This window comes from Aquarana catesbeiana, linkage group LG10 (genome assembly GCF_042186555.1).
Source record: "Aquarana catesbeiana isolate 2022-GZ linkage group LG10, ASM4218655v1, whole genome shotgun sequence".
Taxonomy (NCBI): Eukaryota; Metazoa; Chordata; class Amphibia; order Anura; family Ranidae; genus Aquarana; species Aquarana catesbeiana.
In genome coordinates this window covers 196,549,724-196,565,535 of record NC_133333.1, presented here as the reverse complement: position 1 = coordinate 196,565,535, position 15,812 = coordinate 196,549,724, and the positions used below count along the sequence as shown (strand labels likewise).

The 15,812-nt window shown below is 42.4% G+C and overlaps 1 protein-coding gene across 3 annotated transcripts in view; it reads right to left on the bottom strand.

Moving 5' to 3' along the window:
* TTC12 (tetratricopeptide repeat domain 12) overlaps positions 1-15,812 on the bottom strand; it is a 355,554-nt gene that overhangs the window by 92,493 nt on the left and 247,249 nt on the right. For all 3 annotated transcript variants that reach the window (XM_073603090.1, XM_073603091.1, XM_073603092.1), the window contains 2 exons: positions 4,957-5,091; positions 259-360 (listed from right to left, as the gene is read on the bottom strand). In XM_073603090.1, the coding sequence (XP_073459191.1) occupies positions 259-360; positions 4,957-5,091 (237 nt within the window). The remainder of the gene's footprint in view (positions 1-258; positions 361-4,956; positions 5,092-15,812) is intronic.

The window sequence follows — 15,812 nt, the reverse complement described above, 5'->3', positions numbered from 1 at the left end:
AAAGAATACTTAATCACGTGCAAGGAAAATAAAAAGAATGCATTTTTGCTTGAGCATGATTGGATGATAGAAGTCAGCAGAGCTTCTCCTCATTTTTTAAGATCTGGAGCAACTGCTCTTGTAGAGTGCAACTGCACTTTGCAAAGTGTACAGTATATTTGCCTTTAGTAAATCAACCCCTATATTCCCTACCAAGAGTGTATTACGCAGTATTAAAAAAACTGGATATTTTTTTTCAGAGAAGCTGTCCTAGCTCACCTTTATTGCAGCATTCACTTCCAAGGACAAGTTAAACATGAAGCCAAGAAATGCAATTAAAATTTCCTTGTGTTGCTCTCCACCAGCTGAGCTGCACTCATCCTACGGAATGACATAGAACATTTTTATCACCAATATTAGAAGCATATTACAATACCTTGATCTGGTTAACATGGCAGACATACGGTTTGTCATGTAGCTCTTTAACATCATGGCATCGCCAACATATCTGCATAACAGTTACGTAAACAGTTTTTGTAAGTACTTTTGCACTCGTTTTAAAATTGTCAGGGAGAACACGACATCTTCCATCTTCTGTCATTTTGAAATGAAAAATCGCATTTCAAATCCATAGTTTAACATGGTGCTGTCAACATGTCAAAAATGTCATCTCAGGAAAGCTTTCATGAGCTCTTCTGGTAAAACAGTCTGCAGGACCAATGCTTTAAAAATTGAAAAAATAATTTAGAATTGATTAATTCTTTAAATTTACCAAATGATCCAACTCCATGCTTAAACAAGTTTCCAAAGCTAAATAAATACTACTATGCACACAAACAGAAGTATTTTCATTTTGCTTGACATTATTTAATCAGTTCATCGTTTCTGTTTTCAAATTTCATCATTTTTAATATCCATGGGACATAAGTAAAGTACATTCTATTTCATTGTAGACTAGAGAAAGAATCTAAAGAAATACATTGGAGGATCTGTGCACCTGAATGCTTCAAAAACAATGAAATGTGTAAAAATAAAACAGAGAGAAGTCTTGGACCTTTATGAATGTTTAAAGTACCAAGAGAGGTTCACGTCCTTCTTTGGCACATATTGTACACTAGACAAATGGAAGGGAGACAGGAGGTAACAATTCTTAGAACAAACTGTTTTTCAGAGTAAATCTATCCTGGTTATTTAGTACTCTCTACAAAGAAAATCATTTTTACAATAGTCATGTCTCACTAATAAAGAATGTTTGGTAACATTGGATAAGTGTACCTGCTAGAACACTGCATATTTCCAATATTTCCCCAATCTTTACATTCTCAGCTATAGTTTTGCCAGTTTCAGTTTTGATATTTCTTTTCTTAGACCCCTTTCACACTGAGGTGGTTTTCAGGCATTTTAGCACTAGAAATAGCGCCTGAAAACTGCCTCCCATTCATTTCAGTGTGTCTTTTCACACTGGGGCGATGTGCTTGCGGGACGTTAGGAAAGGTCGGGGCGGTTCGGGAACGCTGTATAAAGCTCACCTAAAACACCCTGCCCATTAAAATGAATGGGTAGCGCTTCCAAAGCACCTGAAAATAGCTTTGGAAGTGCCGCAACATGGGCGCTTTTAACTCCTTCTTTGGGGTTAGGAGCGCCCCACTAGCGGCTGAAAAAGCGGCTAAAAAAGCGGCGCTTAAACAGCGCTAAGACCCCTTTCACACTGGGGCCATGCTCCCATTAGTGCTAAAGCGCGGCTTGTTTTAGCAGAGTTTTAGCGCTGTTCGGCCACTAGAGGGGCGCTTTTAACCTGAAAGAAAGGGGTAAAAATGCCCATGTTGTGGCACTTCCAAAGAGCTTTTCAGGCACTTTCGAAGCGCTGAACATTCATTTCAATGGGCCAGGTATTTTGGGAGCGCTAAATACAGCGCTCCCAAACCGCCCCAAAGATCCAGGACTTTTCCTAACATAAAAGGCCTTTCACACTGAAAGCGCCCGGGCATCGGTGGTAAAGCGGCGCTATTTTTAGCGTCACTTTAGCGGCGCTAAACCACCTGCAAAATGCCGCTGCAGCAACAGTTTGCCAGTGGTACGGCAGCACTGCCCAGAGTGCAGCATCCCAGTGTGGAAGCATTCGGGCTTTCACACTGGGTTTGCAGCTGAGGCTTTTTTCAGATGCTTTACAGGCGCTATTTTTAGCGTTGAGGCTCCTGAAAAATGCCTCCAGTGTGAAAGGGGTCTAAGGCAGGGTTTTAAGCAGTTTTGTTGCCATCTGTGTCCTATTGCAGAGATTTCCCTTCACAATCCCTCCAAAGTAAGGAAATCCTGGGGTGTCACCAGAACTAGTGTCCCCATTGGAAGATTGTCCCCATTGGAAGATTTCTCCTCTATTCCTGTTCTGATGTCAACCCAACATCTGGGATTTTCTTTTACTTTCACTTATGCTGGTAATGTTAAACAGGTCAAATAGAGAGGGGAAATCTCTCCTAAGCCCTCTGCACTCTATTCAAAACTAAAAGACACTTTAATGTCCTCACTGGGTCTCTGCAGTTATCTGTACAATACAGACAAATCATGGCTGGTGGGAGGGGCCAGCAGGGTGCTAAACATACAGTAGCATCCTCAAAAATATCACAGCACTCTACCTCATTACTCCTCTTAAAAGCTCTCACCCTTGATGCAAGCAGTGGGATGGCTTTTGGAAGGAGTTATGCAAATATCAAAATGCTTTGATGGCTGAATGCCAGTCAGGAGTAGTGAGCATTCTTAGGCAGCATGTATTTGCATGCAGTCTGCTCTAGGTATCTCACACATGTGATGCTGAGCTTCCATGATTGAAATAACTGAAATCCAATGAATGAAAGGGGTGGGCCAGTAACAGACCTTCTTTCAGCCAGAAAATAAGTTTGGCTTCATTGGATTCACTGCAGATTCTAATGCACACTGTGAGAATCTCACAGTGTGCAGCATTTGTTTTTGCAGTACATTTGTTTTTTTGAGGCCTATTGCTGCTGGTTTTAAATTCCAAGTCCAGTCTTTGAGCACACCCTGCCAACTTGACCCCTGGTGACCCCCCCTGGTGAGTTTGAGAAAACCAATCTATATCATTGTAAGTGGTACTACCCCTTTCATTTCTCTTTTTTCTTTTTTTTTTTAACAACCTTTTTTCTAATTTTAGATGTATATAGATCTCTCCTGAGGAAGCGAGCATTGTCTCACGAAACGTGTAGAGAAATTTGTCACATAAGCATCTATATCCTGGAATGGCAACTATGCTATGATCTATGTAACTATGGATTTGTATGTATATGTATGTGTTCTCTAGAACAATTTTAGAAGTATGTGTTACTTATGTTTAAGTTAATACATTTTGTACATTTTTTTTGTGTGTCTCGCAAAGTCCCTTGGTCATTTTTTTCTTTGCATGTATATTTGGGACTGAGACACCCTCATTCCCCATATATGTAAGCGCTGTATCCCTATAAAAATGAATTCTGGCCATTGAAATGAATTAATATTCAAAAGCTAAATGCGCCTAGCATTAACACATGTTTACACGGGTCAAGTATTTTTTCTGCCAAAACTCCACGACTCCTGGACGAACTGACAATGGGTTTTTTTCTACCTCTAAACACCTATGTGTGCATGAACATATAGGCTAACATTCTCCTGTCAGCTTGCTCATAGCAGTTCATTTAGTGCAAGAATTCAAGAGATGAATTACAAAATTCTATCATTTTGGTATAGAACTCCTACAAGATTGCATAAACGAAACCCACTCGTTCCAAAGACTTGCTGGAGATGCTCAAGAGACAATTGCTCTCTGAGCCACATCTTCTGGTACTGCACACCACTGCAAACCTTGAAAACGAATCCATTCATTGAGTAGTCACAGGCCTGAACATCTCTTACTCCCTAGAAATATTTCTACCACATGTTGAAACAGAAGATTTCAATTTCCCACACAAACATTTGACCATACACTTGATAAACGCAGCACAAGCTCTGATCACCAGACTTTGGAGATCTCCTACAGTTCCTTCTCTCAAGGAGTGTGTATAACAGGTAGACCACATTCATAATGGAATCCATTGTGCACTACAAACTAGACAGACTCACTCACTTCAATAGCACATGGCAGTCATGGAAAAACTTCCAATCCTCTGAAACCTATAAAGCCATCAAATAACTTTAAACTTGGGTTAATAAATTACCCTTGATTAATATGGAAAAAAAATGCAATGACTATGTGTCTCCTACTTTCTGGACATCTTGCTACCCAGTCTCCTCATTCTCCCTCAATGACCTACCCTTTCCCCTCTCCTACCAGTTCTTTTCCCTCCTTCCCATCCTCTCTGCCCCCCCCCCCCCCCGGATTAGAATATTAGAATACCAGATAATAATCTCTTTCAAACGAATACGCAAGACATCTAAAGCAGAGGGTGTTCCTGGATTCTCTGATTCTCTGGACAATATTACGGGACACAAAGATAGCATTTTGGAGGTGATGCGCTGTGATTCTTTTTTTAATTATTATTTTTCTTTTTTTTCCCTCTCCCTCATTATCCTTTCCCACCCCCTCCCCTCTCTTTTTTTCCTTTATGTAACACCCTTTTCTGTTTCAAATGTTTCATTACAGTATTTCTAACATGCTTAACCAACCTTCATGCAAGATCTTGTATTGTTACCCTAGCTTTCACTATTCATGTTTACAAGATCTGTCTCAACAGGAACTTTCTGTGATGTTTCTTTCATGTATATGAGAAGTATTATTTTTGTTATGTTTCACTGTAAACACTATTTTTTGAAAATAATTAAAAGAAAGAATATAAAAAAAGAGGCTATCATGCTGGGGGTTTGGAGGCAGGTAAAAAAAAAAAACACCTGATCCCATTAGGATAACGTCCAGTGTACATGAGGCCAAAACATTGTCGCAACTAATATATACTTTGTATACATATACTGTATATCGACATAAACAAAATCACTTACCACTGTCAATAAACACGAGTCCCAGAATGTCACTGAACTAGCAAAATTACTTCTTATAACAATATCCTCAGTTAGGCTCCCTATGGCACCAACGCAGCATGAAAACACTTCTGTATTTAGAGTGCTCCATTTTCTCTGAAACCAAAAAAATAGGTCAATCATTTCTGTATCCTGTGAAATGAATTGTAACTGTGTCTAATTTATGTCTTTGATTAAGCATGACATTAAAAATAAAAGAGTGCCTTTTATGCTCATTCCTATACCTGCCTGCAGTGATGCCAGAATATGGAAATCCACAACTGGCTCTTACTATTGATCTGTAATAGTAGCAATTTAATACTTCATTAACTGTATGTGTAAGCATTCCCTTCCAGTCAAAAGACACAGCATCAGATATTTTAGTTCTGGGTAGATGCCAGCAAGCTGAATCACTTGCTTGCTTCATATTTAATAAAGAATAAAGTACTGACAACACAAAAGCTTACATTATAATGTCAATTTATAGAAAAAATGGATTGTTTGAGTAAAAGAAAAAGGCCGGTTTCTCACCTTTACAGTAACGCACGCACATCAAAGCATGTTGCCTCGTGTGTTAAATTAAGGCAGCTCATTCTTTATCCTTGTGCTGCCAATCATAGATGCATAAAAGGTGTGCCAGATGTGCCTGGGCACACCCTAATCACCTTGTGCGCATTATCATTATCACTCAGTGTTCAGGCGGGGAGATGGGAAAGATCTCTCTCTTATAGGTGCTTACTTCTTTCACTGTGCTGGCAGGTAAATCAATGGGTGGGGCTATATATATATATATATATATATATATATATATATATATATATATATATATATATATATAGTGTAACATGGGGGACCAGTAGCTCTCGTGGTAGATGCTTTTGTCAGTGATTCCAGCCAGTCAGGTACTATATTTCAGGGCATGGTAGCCCACTTTTATTAAAAAGGCAAATGAAAGTCTGTAACATAACTGTTTCCCATGCAGGGGTTCTTCTCCAGCAAATACACACAATGGAAAATGCTTGCACACCTGGCTCTTTATCAACACTTCTGCTCTTTAACCTGGTCACACAGACCACAGGATTCTTCAATGTGGACGGCTTCACTTTAGCGGCCATAGCTCCGCTCTGCCCTTGGTCCTCAGGCCGTTTCACTGCCTCCTACAGTCACACATGTTCTGGCTGCTTCCCGGAGACCTCCTGCCTCTCTTGGGGTGGAGCAGTCTTCAACTGGGAGCCATGACGTCTTCCCATACCCTCATTATAAGGGCTGTGCTCACCTGAGCACACATCCTGCTGGTCATCTACAAAATCTGGACACAGGGTTGGAGATCCCGTCCCACCCAAGACACTATGGGATCACCAAACTACAGAGCCCCATGATGGAATACCAAAACCTGCGAAAGCAGTTTTCTCCAGTCCACATCTATGCTCTGCAGTCTTGCACCAACCAAATGTGCACACCCTGTGTCCCCTAAACTACCAATTTTACCGTGACAGCATCTCCTATTGTCACAATATATATATGTAGACACACACACACACATGCATGTGTGTTTGAGCTTTGTGGTGCACGCCCTAATGCAATAGGCTGTGCACACCTATGCTGCCAACACACTTAACTGCAGCAAAAAACACTGATCCATTTTTGGTACACGATGCATAGCAACGTACTACCATACAGTATGATGCAGGGTGCAACAGTACAGGTGCATTATCCTAGTGCATTACTGTTACTACAGCACAATAGTTTGATTTGACCCTAACACATTAAAGTGGAAAAGTACAAACGATCACCTTGTAAAACATCCCATTCAGTTTAAAGTAGAAATTAAATGCAAATCATTTTTGTATAGATATTAAAAAAACATTATAAATACCTTTTTTTCCCCTTTTTTAGTGATCACATTCCCTCTGTTCTCAGCTGCATAATAGATGGGGGAGGAGAATCAGCAGCACACCAAGCTTTCCAATGAATGGCTGTGCAGCCGGGACGTATCAAAACAGGTCTGAACTTGAGGAGAGCAGGCTGAATTCCCAGCATAGCTATAGAACTGACTCTCTTGCTTAGTGTAGTCAGTTTTTAATAGGAAAGCAGGGGAACTGGCAGGAACACCAGGGATTTCACACAAAGGAAGCAATACAAGGAGAACAGAATACTTTATCATACAAGTACATGGTACAGCAGGCACATATCAGGAATATGAAGTGTTGGGTTAGCAACCACTTTAAATGTTCAATATCATTGACATGTCCACTTTTAAAGAAACATTAGTTAAGAAATGACGAGATAAGGGCGTGGCCTGGACAAAGACGGAGATGGCAGCATAAGCTGATAGCTCCTGCGACCTGGGGACCGAATCCTGCCTAAAGGGGAGCCTACACCTCACCATTATTATGAGCAGAACCACCCGGAGCTCCTCTGCATCTCATGCTGCCATGGACCCAGGTACACAACTGAGCAGAAACATCCTGGAGATCTTCTGCTCCCAAAGACTGTCCGCACACGCATCACAGGCCCAGACCCCAATTTCGCCTAATGCGATGTCCGACATGCAGACATCGGGAAGTTCTACCCCTTGCTTCGAACGAGCACAACCACCTAGTCTATTCGACCTTGAGAAAGTGGCCTCAGATATTAAAAACACAGTTACGGCTGCGATCGCCGACTTAAAGTCGGACATCCAAGCGGTTGCCCACCGCATTGAAACCGTAGAGCAAACCACTCAGACCCACGCGGCTGCCATTCATCAGGTGCAATCCACATATGATTCTCAGCTTTCCCAATTGTTTGACCTCCACAGACATGTGGAAGACCTCACCAATCGAGGTCGAAGGCATAACATCAGAGTATGGGGGGTCCCTGAAAGTGCCGACCCAAGCTCACTACAGCAGACCCTGTGTACAATATTTAATGATTTGATTGATAGCCCGGCGGACTCTCCTATTGCTATGGAAAGGGCCCATCGTGCTTTACGTCCCCAACCCAGGGAGAACGAGCCACCCAGAGATATCATATGTTGTCTGGTTAACTTTCCCCTCAAGGAGGAAATCCTTCGAAAGGCGAGAGAAAGGGGACAAATTCTTTATAATGGAACTGAAGTGAAACTGTTCCAAGACTTGTCACAGATAACACTCCAAAATAGAAGAGCCCTGCGCCCCCTGCTGGATGCTCTCCACACCAGAAACCTAAAATATCGATGGAAATTCCCTTTCGCACTATCTGCATCTGCTAGGGGCCGCTCTGCTCTACTAAGCACACCGGAAGACTTAAAAGGCTTCTGTGACCAACTTGACCTTCCGCGGGTTGAACTTACGGACTGGTATGAGCTCTATTTTCCATCAGAACCATGGCTCCCGGTCTCTCTTAACCCATCGCCAAAGGCTCCACACCAGAGACCACGCAGACACAAAGTGGACCCGGTATCTCCAAAAGCCCACTCATCACGCCGCGACCTTTTCCAATGTAGCCCGGAACACTCACCTTCGCCATCCACGAGACGGGACCGTTTGGAGGCCTAACCTACCTTGCTCCAGCCATACGTTGCCACTCATGAGTAAACACCACTGCATATGACTCCTTCCTCCTCCTGCTGTATGATATACAACATGTTATGCATTACTCTCTCCTGCTGGCCCACCTACCAGATGGACACTGAAGAGAGTTTCTTTTGCTCCACACACATCGCCCAGACACACCTGGACTGCAAAACCCCATTCTGGGCTGACTCCAGCTATCTCATGAACACTGAACGCACCCAGCTCCGCCACCGTAGGTCCTATCCTACATGAGGTAATATGATCCCTTTCACATTCACACTGAAGATGACTTTGCCCACATGTTCAAGATATTGTTGAATTTAATCGATTTTCTGCATACCAGTACCCTACAAATTTCTTAGGGGACACTCACCTTTATCCATAAACCCAATACTATAGCAAGTTGCCTCATGGGACTACTCTTCTACATCCTCTCCAGAAAGCGTACCTATAGGAGTAATTATACTCAATGATGTTTTATTTCAAACAAAGTTTTGGTTTCGTGCACAAGATCGTATTTGATATTCACCACCTTGAACACCAGGGATGTACCAATAGGATACTTTCAATACGCCTATAAACCCCTGTTTAATGCTGCCGGCCTGGCAGACTAATTTTGGAAAATAATCATCTAAGGCATCTAAAGGATGCTTTATGCTTTAAGCGATTCAGTTGGACATCCCTGGTCTTCAGATACTCCTAAATAATACAATCAGTGCGGCGCTGGAAATTGAAAAATAATAAATTTGTGCCAGGAATTGTTGAAATAAAAATCATAATTAAATTGCAAGTTGAATAATAAATCTACGATACAGTAACAACTATAATAGTGAACTACTCAAATAATTATAAACTAATGATAAATAAAATAAAACCAACAAATTAGCCCAAAAAAATAAAAAAAACAAAAAAGAAAAAATGAGAAAAAAGGAAAACTAAAGCAATGTCCCAAAGTGATCCTGAAGAAAATCCATAATAGTGTGCCTCCACAGGAGAAAAGGTGAATTGCAGGAAACAGAAGCTGTGATTCCAATCTTCCTAATACAAATCAACAAGTGTTCAGGTCAACACCCAAGTGTGAGGTATCTTGCTTACCAAAAAGCCATGACTGCTGCTAACAGTCTCTCCCAGCACATGGAATTTTGAAAGTCTCCCCAGAACTTATATTTCTCCAAGACAGCCATTCTTTCTATTCATGCTGGGTATATTCCCATTCCCCTGGAATGCTGACATATTTACTCTAAATTATGTATGTTACTTCTGATATATTTGCGGCATTCCACCTTAATGTTATATTGTGTGACCCAGCAGAGGATAAAACAGGAGGTGTTGGTTCAAAAACACAGTCTTCCGTGTAGACTTGTGTGTCACCGAGGGAAGCACTTACATTAAAGCAGGATATATTACAAGGTGTAATTTGCCAAAAGAGTTGTTTTATTGTCCATCCAGTCCTGGGATTTACACAGCTCTTCCACACAATATAACATTAAGGTGGAATGCCACAAATGACTCAGGGTTAATCACACATTATGACGTGTGCTTACTCTGTTATTGTTGCACTGATGACTCCCTAAGTAGGAATGAGCCGAACTTCCCCCTCTTCGGATTGCACCAGAACATGCGAACAGGCAAAAAATTTGTTCGAACACGCGAACACCGTTAAAGTTTATGGGACACGAACATGAATAATCAAAGTGCTAATTTTAAAGGCTTATATGCAAGTTATTGTCATAAAAAGTGTTTGGGGACCTGGGTCCTGCCCCAGGGGACATGGATCAATGCAAAAAAAGTTTTAAAAACGGACGCTTTTTCAGGAGCAGTGATTTTAATAATGCTTAAAGTGAAACAATAAAAGTGTAATAACCCTTTAAATTTCATACTTGGGGGGTGTCTATAGTATGCCTGTAAAGGGGCGCATGTTTCCCGTGTTTAGAACAGTCTGACAGCAAAATGACATTACAAAGGAAAAAAAGTCATTTAAAACTACGCGCGGCTATAATGAATTGCTGGTCCGACAATACACATAAAAGTTCATTGATAAAGACGGCATGGGAATTCCCCACAGGGGAACCCCCGAACCAAAATTTAAAAAAAAAATGACGTGGGGGGTCCCCCTAAATTCCATACCAGGCCCTTCAGGTCTGGTATGGATATTAAGGGGAACCCCGGCCAAATTATTTTTTTTTAAATGGCATGGGTCCCCCTCAAAATCTATACCAGACCTTTCACGTCTGGTATGGATTTTAAGGGAAACCCCACGCCAAAATTAAAAAAAAAAAATGGTGTGGGGTCTCCCCAAAAATCCATAACAGACCCTTATCCGAACACGCAACCTGGCAAGAAAAGAAAAGAGGGGGGGCGAGAGAGCGCCTCCCTCCTGAACCGTACCAGGCCACATGCCCTCAACATTGGGAGGGTGCTTTGGGGTAACCCCCCAAAACACCTTGTCCCCATGTTGATGGGGACAAGGTCCTCATCCCCACAACCCTTGCCTGGTGGTTGTGGGGGTCTGCGGGCGGGAGGCTTATCGGAATCTGGAAGCCCCCTTTAACAAGAGGACCCCCAGATCCCAGCCCTCCCGCCTGTGTGAAATGGTAAGGGGGCACAAAAGTACCCCTACCATTTCACAAAAAAGTGTCAAAAATGTTAAAAATGACAAGAGACAGTTTTTGACAATTCCTTTATTTAAATGCTTCTTCTTTCTTCTATCATTTTTCTTCTATCTTCCTTCGGTTTCTTTCTCCATCTCCTTCTTCTTCTGGTTCTTCCTCCAGTGTTCTCGTCCGGCATCTTCCTCTGCGGCGCCGGCGTCTTCTTCCCTTCGTCTTCTGGGCCGCTCCACATCCAGCATGATGGGATGGGAGGCTCCCGCTGTGTGACGCTTCTCCTCATCTGACGGTTCTTAAATAACGGAGGGTGGGGCCACCCAGTGACCCCGCCCCCATCTGACGCACGGTGACTTCCCCGCCCCCCTCTGACCTCATGGGGAATGCCACAGGAAAGTCCCTGTGCATAGGGGGGGCGGGGTCACCGGGTGACGAGAACACCGGAGGAAGAACCAGAAGAACCAGAAGAAGAATATGGAGGAAGAAACCGAAGGAAGATAGAAGAAAAAAGATAGAAGAAAGAAGAAAGAAGAAGCATTTAAATAAAGGAATTGTCAAAAACTGTCTCTTGTCATTTTTAACACTTTTTTTGTGAAATGGTAGGGGTAAGTACCCCCTTACCATTTCACACAGGGGGGAGGGCCGGGATCTGGGGGTCCCCTTGTTAAAGGGGGCTTCCAGATTCCGATAACCCCCCCGCCCGCCGACCCCCACAACCACCGGGCAAGGGTTGTGGGGATGAGGCCCTTGTCCCCATCAACATGGGGGCAAGGTGTTTTGGGGGCTACCCCAAAGCACCCTCCCAATGTTGAGGGCATGTGGCCTGGTACGGTTCAGGAGGGGGGGCACTCTCTCATCCCCCCTCTTTTCCTGTGGCCTGCCAGGTTGCGTGCTTGGATAAGGGTCTGGTATAGATTTTTGGGGAGACCCCACACCATTTTTTTTTTTAGGTATTGGTGCGGGGTCCCCTTAAAATCCATACCAGACCTGAAGGGTCTGGTATAGATTTTGAGGGGGATCCCACGCCATTTTTAAAAAAAATTTTGGCCGGGGTTCCCCTTAATATCCATACCAAACCTGAAGGGCCTGGTATGGAATTTAGGGGGACCCCCCACGTCATTTTTTTTAAATTTTGGTTCGGGGTTCCCCTGTGTGTGAACAATTCTACTCTGATAGAAAACCCATCTCCCTAGATAAACTTAGAGCGACCTCCAGAACGATTTCATTCTCCTTTTGGACATATAGACAAATTTGCCACTTCCTCGAAACTCATACTTGTCAAACAAACTGGACAAGACAACTTACGCCCTTTGAATCTTTGTGTCACCGCAAAACGCCACAAAGACATCTTATCTCTCTCCTGTACACCCTGCTCTCAGAACCTTCGAATCCAACCCTTACTCCCTCACAAATCTCATGGAACAGGGACTTACAAACACCCTTAACAAATGAGGAATGGACTACCGTTTATGAATTATCACATAACTGATCATTGAATGTCGCTACCCAGGAAAACGGGTACAGGGTAGCTACTAGGTGGTATAGGACCCCCTCACGGCTTAACAAATTTTCATCCAATATCCCCAACACCTGCTGGAGGTGCGGACTGGAGGTGGGTACAATGCTCCATGTGTGGTGGGACTGTGTGAATCTCCAACCCTTTTGGAAGGAGATCCACGTTTTAATCACACATATTACCACACTCACTCTTGATTATACCCCAGCCCAATTCCCCTTACACCACACATCCCTATCCAAGCAGAAATACTACAAGTCCTTAGCCATGCATATGGTTAATGCAGCCAGACTCTGCATTCCCAAACATTGGGCTCCACGTGCACTCCAACAATCAGGGAATGGTTTGTAAGAATCTCTATAACAAAGGATATGGAGGAGCTTATTCATATCTCACAAAAAAGAATGCATAAATTTCCATTTACTTGGGCTTGCTGGACGCACTTCACAACTACAGTACCGATAGATACCATCAGTATGTCTCTTAGGCTGCCGGCGGAAGTTGTAGCCATAATACGGATTTCTTTGGTGGCGGGGATGTGGGTGTGGGCCCACTCCTGACCCCTGTCCCCCCTGATGTATGTCCCCTGTCTACTCCCCCCCCCCTTTTCTCCTCTCTCGCTCTTCCCTTCTCTCTTCCTTCTCCCCCTTCTCTGTCTTCTTCTTGTTTCCCTGATTCTTCTCTTCTCTGGCTTCCCGCATTCCGATCTTCCTTACTACTATACTCTTATATCCCCATATACAACAGATGAACATGGACAACGATATTTGATGAAGTTACGTTTCTTTTTGGACACCATATATGCCTTGTTGGGAATTAGTATACCTCTGACCTAGGCCAGGATCAGTTTCGTAACCCATCCCCTCCTGGGCTCCCAGGGGAGGACTTGGGGGGGAGGTGAAAAATGAGAAATGACCCTCCTCCCTATGATGCTGACTCTCAATCTTTTTACTTGTTCCTGGTTACCTCCTCTTATGATGGATTCCCATGATGTTTCCTTTAAATGGCATGGTTATCTTGTCCTGATCATATACTGTCATGTAATTACTGTTTTGCATTGTATGTTTATTCTTGTTATTACACTGAATAAAATATTTATGGAAAAAAAAAAAAAGAAGAGGTACTCCTGTATCCAGCTCACAACATATTGTGCTATTTTCTAAAGGGGCTTTTACGTCTGATCACTAAAGATTGACTATGTCCAGGAAGGAGGACAGTTCAGGATTTTGTACACAGGAAGGAAGTTGTCCCCATTCATTGTTTCCGTCAACTTACATAGTAGGTGAGGATGAAAAAAGACACAAGTCCATCAAATCCAACCTATGTGTGATAATCTCATAACCCCTTTTCCCCATCCAAGTTATCACCCCTAATAAAGTAACAAAACCAAAAAAAAAAAAGGAAATGACGAGATAACAGACTCACAGGACACCAGTAGTGCTCTCAACCAATACACCCCCACCACCACCACCCATTTATCTAGGATTAGAGTCTGGTACATCACAATTCAGATTCAGTTTCAGAATATTAATCCCAAAGGGGAATTATTAACCTCCCTGGCGCTAATCCCCAGTGTGGCTCGGGGTGAATTTTCAGTACCAAAAGCGGTAACCCCGTGCCACACTCGGGATCGCATCGCAGGAACCAGGAAAAGTTACTTACCTTGTCCCCTGGATTCTGCGATGTCCTCCCGTTGTGTGTGAGCTGTGTCCTCCGCTGGATCTATCACAGTGCCGGGCTCCATTCCCTGTGAGCATCGCGACGCACTGGGACGGGGCACGACGCCAAATTCAAAAGTTAAAAACACACAATACATACAGTACTCTGTAATCTTACAGATTACATTACTGTATCAAATGATTTCACATCCCTTTTGTCCCTAGTGCTTTGTCCAGTGCACTGCATGCCGTTTTATATTATATATACTGTTCTTTCTACCTGGAAACTGGAGATTGTCCATAGCAACCAAAAGTGTCCCTTTATGTCAAAAGCGGTTTTAGACCAGCTAGAAAACAGTGATAATAATCTAGAACACTTGCAGAATTCAGTGATAGTGATTTGTGGGGAAATTTGTCATCAAACACTAAAAGTAACGAGAGCGACAATTCTGTAACTGAGCAAATTTCAGTGTTTTTGATTTGATTACATTATTGAATAAATTGTATTATTATTATAATATTATTTGTTATAATTAATTATAGTTATTTATTATATAATAATATATGATTTTGTGTTTCAAACTTTATCATACCCAGGATGTCTACTAGACTCTTGTTCGAACAGATTTAAGTGTGTTATTCCTAAGAATTACAGCCCTACAATATAAAATGCCAAATTTCCATGCAAAACATTGTACCACTTTGAGCATCAAAAATCTGACATAATCATACCGCCAGGGAGGTTAAGATACAGTTACATTTAATAAGGTCAACACAAAATTACAATTACAAAAGGAAACAAGACACAATAACAACAATAGTAATGGTTGTGTGGCTGCTAGCATGTAAGTGGCCAACCTGTGCAACATCCTTGGCTGCTAGGATCCAAACCCTGTTTGATTCACCTGACCACAAAGAAATGTCATTTAGTAGCAATTTTTTTTTTTAAATATTACTTTTACTTTAGTAGATTCTACAGAGGCTCTGCTTCACATGCAGGCCCAAGTCATGTTATTTAAAGGAATTATTTTTATTGTTTCCTATTAAAAGAGCTGTCCCTTGCTGAAATGTACTTTTACTTTTTTTTTTGCATTTGTACATACATCTCCTGACAGTGTTCATTTCCCCATGCCCCTTGTTTGGAAATTCCTTGCCCATTAGGCTTGAAAATGGAGAGCAAACAGAAGAACACTCTTTAGTTTGCCCATTCAGTAATAGGAAAAGACCAGATGCAAGGAGACCACAGATAATACATTTGCCTTTTTTGGGGCAAAGCTTCCTTGGTGCTCATAATCTTTAACCCTTTTGTGACCAGTTTTCATGAGTCTTTGAAGCCCTAATGTGGTTTAGTGGCATTGGCATATGTCAGTTAACTTGAAAATAACACTATGGGATGCATGTGTGGCAGCTGACTATGGCAGTTGTTTAATCCCAGAACTCCACTGCTGGTATTCTCCTTTGATCCTCTGGCTCCCCATATGGGTAAGATAGGGAGGCAGAAACCATCAGCCTCACCTCCCAG